The following is a 7,583-nucleotide window of genomic DNA, read 5'->3' as shown; positions in this document are numbered from 1 at the left end:
AATGGCAGACGCATTAGCAAACTTGGCGGCGACTTTAGCATTGTCTGGAGACGAAATTTTGGACATCCAAATTTGCCAAAGGTGGGTCGTGACAACAAAGTCTTCACTCCAGTGTGACAGTTCTCGTGTAGTGTCAGTTTACACCATTAATGTTGAAGATTAGAGACATCTTTTTATCGACTATCTTGAGCACAACAAGCTTCTTAAAGATTTGAAGCAAAGGTGGAGCATCAAGCGACGAGCGTCGCGCTTCCTCTACTACAAAGAAACTTTATATCGGAGGTCATTTGACGGATTACTCCTTCGATGCTTGGGAAAAGATGAAGCGGTCAAAGCCATGGAAGATGTTCATTTTGGAGTGTGTGGAGTACATCAGTCGGGACCGAAGTTACATTTTCAAGTAAGACGACTAGGGTATTATTGGCCCACCATGGTCAAGGATTGTATGGAGTATGCACAAAAATGCCAAGTTTGTCAGTTTTATGCCAACTTCATTCATCAGCCACCTGAGCCGTTGCATCCGACAATTGCTTCGCACCCATTCGACGTCTAGGGAATGGATGCAATCGGACCCATCACTCTGAAATCATCGGCCGGTCATATGTACATTCTGGCAACTACGGATTCCTTCTCAAAGTGGGCAGAGGCGATACCACTAAAAGAAATAAATAAAGAAAATGTTGTGGACTTCATTACGGGAAGCATTATACAACGCTATGGTATACCACGGTGCATCATCACAGACAACGCCAAGTACTTCTCGAATACCGCAACAGAAAAGTTGAGTAAGAAATTCCACTTCAAGCTTCACTTTTCTTTAATGTACAACGCCACGGCAAATGGTTTTTCAGAAGCATTCAATAAAATGCTATGTAACATTCTGAAGAAAACTGTCAGCAAAAAGCAGAGTGATTGGCATGAGAAATTGGGCGAAATTCTCTGGGCTTATAGAACGACGTATCAGACAGCAACAAATGCTACACCTTATTCTCTCGTCTATGTTGTCGAAGCCGTGTTACCATTAGAGAAATAAATTTCGTCATTGAGAATCGCTTTGCAAGAATGTCTCACAAATGAGGAAAATGTCAAGTTGCGTTTTCAAGAGTTAGAAGCTTTGGACGAGAAGAGGCTTGATGCACAACAACACCTGGAATGCTACCAAGCTCGGATGTCACACGCCTTCAACAAAGGTGTTCGACCACGGTCATTTCAAGTTGATGATTTAGTTCTTGTTGTTCAAAGACTCATCATAATGACGCACAAGACTGGCCCCAAATTCAAGTCAAAGTGGGATGATCCTTACGTCGTCAGAGAAGTCTACACTAATGGAGCTTACAAAATTGTGGCGAAAAAAAAAAACAAAAAACGCTCCACAAGGCACCAAAAAAAACATTGAACTACGTGATGACTTGATTCCTTTTTTATAAGGATACGTAGGCAGCTTGAGAATAAAACCTTAAGTTCAGTCACATCAAAAAATATATATGGGTTTGATTGAAAAAAAGAAGAAGCAAATCATGATCATTCAAGTCAGCTATCACATCCAAATCAAACCCTTGAAGCTGCTCTGACGATCTTCAAAACTGGCTCGTAACTTCTTTGCCTCTTCAATCTTTGTCGCAGTCAGTTCTTGAATCTCTCGGATTTGGAACTTCTTCTGTTCTAGATCAACAAGTTTTGCAATGTGAAGAAAAAAAGCGAAGTTCTACAAACGTCTGAACTTAGTTCCTCGTTGCCTGACTTGGGCGGTTGGAAACTGGTTACTTGGCGATTCACTGCGTAAGTCCACTGCGAGACGGAAGTTGAGCTGCCATAGAATAGAGCTTTAAAAGCGAATAAAAGAGAGGGATATACGGGGTTAAAGGTGGTGCCATCATGTTGCTCATCTTCAACATCGTCGAGGATAGTGATTGTCCCGTCCTTGAAACTCTTGAAAGCCGTCATGCTGAATGTGATGCGTAAAGCCTAAAACGCTTTTATTGAGTGTTGTAAAGTCTATGAAATGAAAGCAGTCAAGCGATTACGTCGTTTACATTCTTCAAACTCCTGAAAGCCGTCATGCTGGATGTGATGCGTAAATCCTAAAACGCTTTTATTTAGTGATGTCAAGTCTATGAATTGACATCAGTCAAGCGATTAGGTCGTTTACGTTCTTTAAACTCCTGAAAACCGTCATGTTGGATGTGATGCGTAAAGCCTAAAACGCTTTTATTGAGTGTTGTCAAGTCTATGAATTGACAGCAGTCAAGCGATTAGGTCGTTTACGTTCTTCAAACTCTTGAAAGCCGCCGTGCTGAATGTGATGCGTAAAGCCTAAAACGCTTTTATTGAGTATTGTCAAGTCTATGAAATGAAAGCAGTCAAACAATTAGGTCATTTACGTTCTTCAAATCCGTCAGAAATCAATGTGTTTCGAAAGCAGTCAAATGGCTAGATAAACCGTGATTCTGAGATTGTTTTTAAAATCTAACAAAAAAAAAAGTCAAAATCAGACCAGTAAAAATATCAGAGGTCAACATCAGACCAGTAAAAAAATCAAAATCAAAAGTCAAAGTCAGACTTAAAAAAAATGGTTGCACTGAAGCACGACCGCACTCAATCAATCAATGATTCAATCATTCAATTACCACACCCGCAAAGGCATCTTCATCCAGACTCATTCATTCAATCTTCCTCCTCCTCATCTCTCTCTTCACCCCAGAAGTGTCTCTCCACTCCAATCTCGCCGGCCATGGCGGACTACGGCAAGATCGCCCCGACGCTGTTGCTGAAGGATGAGCTGGACATACTGATCCCGACCATCAGAAACCTCGACTTCTTGGAAATATGGAGGCCCTTCTTTCAACAGTACCACGTCACTTTCCTACCTCTCACTCCCTTTCTAGTTTCCTTCAACTGGGAGGTTCACTTGCTCTTCAAAAATCTCTTCTTTGCTTCTTGCAGCTCTTTATTGTCGGAATATTGGTGTTCTAGGAAGAGTGAAGAAGGAGAGTGTTAGGGATTAAGATGGACCAGTATAAAATTCTGGAGCAGATTGAGAAAGGTTCTTTTGGTTCTGCTCTTCTTGTGAGGCATAAGCACGAAAAGAAGAAGTATGTGCTGAAGTATGTTTAGAAATAAATATAAAAGATAATTATCTACATTTGTATTTTATAATATATATATATAAGTAAATAATTATTTCTCTTTTTGTATTTTTATTGTTATATGTTTTTTGGTAATTTCATATGCATTGACTAAGTCAAAACTATCTAGGAAAAAGATTGAGGTCCAAGTACTATTTTGGGAGGTATGAATAGAACCTCTCTAAAACAATTATAACAAAAAACAATCCAAACACATGGCAAAAAAAACGTATTTCAACAAAGAATTGTATGCATGCAAAACACTCTTAATGTCTCAAAATATACTTTCACCAACTAAAGTGGTAATCAAAAGAATTGTATCTATAAATCAACAGTATACGACGTTTACCCTGCGTGATTGGTCCGCTTAAAGACCATCATAGTAATATCCCTACAAAAATAATAAATCAAAATACGTTTCTTTTACGTGTATGCATAATAATGGTAAAATAAAAAAACTAAAAGCAAATTCTAGAAATATCTTGTCAATTAACCACTACGTAAAAACGAGGTTAAGGTTCAAGCTTAGCCACTAACAAATCCCCGATCCAGTACGGGACACCAAGACTAACAAACCTCCGGTTGACCAAAACCACCACTCACACCTCTCCGCGTCACCAAAACCCCCAAACCCCTCACCACACCCAACCGTAAACCACCCCGCCGGCCAATAAAAATAACACCAAACGACCCATTTAACGTCGTCGTTTTAATCCTCCTCCTCCCCCCTCTGGTATATGCGCACGATAACAGTCCACCACCACCACCACCAATACCCCCTGGGCTTCCTCCTACTCTGCGCCCTCCTCGCTCTCCGTGCGCCGGTCGCGCACCTCCCTAGCCCGCGCCGCATCCCTCTCCTCCTTCCCACCACCCCCACTCAGATCTCACCACCTCCCCCAAATCTCACCGCCATGTCCAAAGCTCGCGTCTACGCCGACGTCAACGTCCTCCGCCCCAAGGAGTACTGGGACTACGAGTCCCTTACCGTCCAGTGGGGGTAAAACCTAAACCCTAACCCTAATTTCCCCAATTCCATTCCGATTTCGTGACGTCAGCCAGTCTGGCTGAGCTGGAATTTCGGTTTGGATTCATTTGTGTTGTGGTTTATCTGCAGCGATCAAGACGATTACGAGGTGGTGAGGAAAGTAGGGAGGGGGAAGTACAGCGAGGTTTTCGAGGGTATGAACGTCAATACCAACGAGCGCTGCATCATCAAAATCCTCAAGCCGGTCAAGAAGAAGAAGGTGATGTGAGTTCATAGAGTTCTTTCTTTTTTGGCGTGTGAAGTTGTTTTGATTTGGATTGGACTGGATTCTTGTTTGCGGTGCAGATTAAGAGGGAGATAAAGATTCTGCAGAACCTGTGCGGGGGGCCGAATGTGGTGAAGCTGCTGGATATTGTGAGGGATCAGCACTCGAAAACTCCCAGTTTGATTTTCGAGTTTGTTAATAGTACTGATTTCAAGGTCCTGTACCCTACGCTGACCGATTATGACATCCGGTACTACATATATGAGCTCCTCAAGGTAGAGTTGTTGTTCGTCGTCGATTTATGCTTCTTGAGTAGGAAGCTGTCGTCGATTGCGTTACTAGAGGATTACAATATTTGGGAACCGTGTTATCTTGAATAAATGAAACTGTTGTCTTTAAAGTTTTTGATAATCTGGTTATGTGGTGAAATCAACAAACAATGTTTCTTGAAAATGATTTCGTCCAAGTGTGCGTAAAGTGCCTTCAATTTATGTGAAGGGTTTTGTAACCAATCTGATATGCTGTTGGTCCAATTTTCACTTATGAATATATTGGGAGTTTGGTGCTTCTTGGGAGCTCATTTCCCCGCGCCCTTAATGCCTAGTACAATCTTATCTAAACAGAGGGCAAAAAGATTTCAGCTTAATGTTAACTCCTTGTTTCAAGAGAATTATTCTGTTATATATGCTCACAATGTTGGCTCAGCATAAATTTTCTGGACCTATTTTGCTTAAAAGCTTGTGGATAGTGATAAAGCAAGCATATTTGGCTGCAGGCATTGGACTACTGCCATTCTCAAGGAATAATGCATAGAGATGTTAAGCCTCACAATGTTATGATAGACCACGAGTTGCGAAAACTTCGCTTGATAGACTGGGGTCTTGCTGAATTTTACCATCCTGGCAAGGAGTACAATGTCCGTGTGGCATCAAGGTATTGATTTAGAACATTTTGGAACCATTCTATCCTGAGCCCTTTTCAGACCAAAGCGTGTCAGTAAATGGAATTTCAAACATGAATGCTTGAGTGGATTTTTTTTGAAATGTTGTTGCATAAACTGTAGATTAGATCTCCATAATCATAATACTCTGTGCATGGGACTACATGCTAATTTGCATCTGCAATTCAGAGGGTTGTCACTTTTCAAACATTAACATAGGTTCCGGTGTGAGAAATGCCAGAATACCCGAGGGCAAAGTAACCAGTGCATACAAGTTACCATCCATCTTCGATTCTTTTAGATGTTAAGCTTTTCATTTAAATCTATTGCCTCCTTCAATTTTGCCGTATGTTTGAATATTGGTCCCTGGTTTTGTAGATACTTTAAAGGTCCGGAACTTCTAGTTGATCTGCAAGATTATGACTATTCCTTGGACATGTGGAGCCTTGGTTGTATGTTTGCTGGAATGGTGAGATTATCCTGCTTTTGTTATATGATTACATGAACTCTAAATTGTGATGTGTTTGTATTAAGAGAAGATTGTGATCAGGTTCTTTATTATATGTTTAGATATTTCGCAAGGAGCCTTTCTTTTATGGTCACGACAACCATGATCAGCTGGTCAAAATTGCCAAGGTAACAATTGTTTTTTTTTTTTTGGGTTAAATGACCAACTATGCTTGTAGCTGTTGGATTAGATTGCTGCATAAGCAAAATAGAATGTATGGAGGTACAAAATAATGTTTTCAACTTATATCCATCGTTGCTAGTTGCTACTGTTTCTATCTACATTTCCATGGCTCACTGGAGTGTGCTTATGCGGTATGGGCCAGTGTTTCCTGCACCTATGCATACATATATCGTTGGTCCAGTTGCGTCATACAAATGTACTGTCTGCTCAAGACCCATTTGGTTTAATGAGTACTAACTTTTTATGACTGCAGGTACTTGGGACTGATGAGTTGAATGCTTATCTGAACAAATATCATTTAGAGCTTGATCCTCAACTGGATGCGCTGGTTGGGAGGTATGTTTAACATTGTTATCTTCTTCAAAACATCACTTCTCTGATTTCTCATAAAATGTCAATTTTATATTAAATTTTTCTTAGCATACCATAGTGCCGCTGGTTAACTGATTTAACAGAAAAACACTGAATACTGCAGTTTAAAATTACAAATAAAATCCTGCCGGGTGATAAGTTGGCTATCTGAAACTATGTGGATATGTTTGTACATTTTACTGCAGGCACAGCAGGAAGCCGTGGTCAAAGTTTATTAATGCAGACAATCAGCATCTAGTCTCTCCAGAGGTGACTTATCTATGAGCATTTACTCTTTAACTTTGGATTAGTTTGTTCACATATATTTTCAGTTGACACATCTACACTTGCATTTATCTACAAGCATCTCCTCTTAAAATAATTTATATATTGCAATGAATCAGAATTCGTATATTTTCCATTGATTATTCAAAGACATTTAAATGCAGGCCCTTGATTTTCTGGACAAACTTCTTCGGTATGATCATCAAGACAGGCTAACTGCAAAAGAAGCCATGGTAATTCTACATTGTTAGTTTTAACTTTTAAGTATCTGGTCAATCTACTATCTAGTGTTTGCTCATCTGTTCGTCAAACTGAATAATAAGGTTCTTCTGACACTAAAATTTTCCTGGTCCCCAACATCTATTTAACTTTAAGCTTCATTTTGAGGTTAATATTTCTGCCATTATGTCTGAGGATGACAAAGTTGTTGTATGCTGGACTTCTCTGCAGGGTCATCCGTACTTCTCCCAAGTGAGGGCAGCAGAAAGCAGCAGGATGCGGACACAATAGCTTCGATAACATAGTCCCATGTACGGCCCAGAATCATGCTACTTGGGAGTGTATTGTATACTTGATAATCACTGTTGGATTATCAAGTTGGCAGTTTAAGTTTATTGAGATTGCTGAATGGGATTTTACTGTATGATCTTCCAGATACTGGCTTTGTTTCATAGATATTCAATGAAGTATTTGAAGCATATTTCCCCTCTTAAAATTGTTGTTGAACGTCGAAGATTCTTTTTTAAAGCATGGAGGTGTCTGCAGTGTTTGGCACCAGAACCTGAATGAGTGTGACCAAAATCTTGTCATATACTGGGTCTTTTCTGAGAAATATTGGGATCCCTTCCACTTACTGGCTTTATTATTGCCCCCAAGTCCCAATTTAAATTAATCAGGTAAGAAGGGCAAGGAATAAGATTAGTGTCTAGAAAACAAAC

General features: G+C 40.1%; 1 protein-coding gene across 1 annotated transcript; it reads left to right on the top strand.

Moving 5' to 3' along the window:
• The first annotated feature begins 3,839 nt into the window (after positions 1–3,839).
• Positions 3,840–7,358, top strand: LOC126798775 (casein kinase II subunit alpha-2). Its single transcript, XM_050525833.1, has 10 exons — positions 3,840–4,125; positions 4,243–4,372; positions 4,459–4,653; positions 5,154–5,311; positions 5,697–5,787; positions 5,889–5,954; positions 6,263–6,345; positions 6,567–6,630; positions 6,810–6,878; positions 7,096–7,358. The coding sequence occupies exons 1-10, from the start codon at positions 3,863–3,865 to the stop codon at positions 7,153–7,155; spliced, it is 1,179 nt and encodes a 392-aa protein (XP_050381790.1). The 5' UTR covers positions 3,840–3,862; the 3' UTR covers positions 7,156–7,358.
• The last annotated feature ends 225 nt before the right edge of the window (positions 7,359–7,583 follow it).

The sequence above is a fragment of the Argentina anserina genome, chromosome 1 (assembly GCF_933775445.1).
Source record: "Argentina anserina chromosome 1, drPotAnse1.1, whole genome shotgun sequence".
Classification (NCBI taxonomy): domain Eukaryota; kingdom Viridiplantae; phylum Streptophyta; class Magnoliopsida; order Rosales; family Rosaceae; genus Argentina; species Argentina anserina.
This window is presented reverse-complemented; position numbering and strand designations above follow the sequence as displayed.

Coding starts and splice junctions, on each gene's coding strand:
- LOC126798775 (XM_050525833.1), top strand. CDS start 3,863: ATGCGCACGATAACAGTCCACCACCACCACCACCAATACCCCCTGGGC. Junction 4,126..4,242: donor TCCCTTACCGTCCAGTGGGG/GTAAAACCTAAA, acceptor GTTTATCTGCAG/CGATCAAGACGATTACGAGG. Junction 5,312..5,696: donor AATGTCCGTGTGGCATCAAG/GTATTGATTTAG, acceptor CTGGTTTTGTAG/ATACTTTAAAGGTCCGGAAC.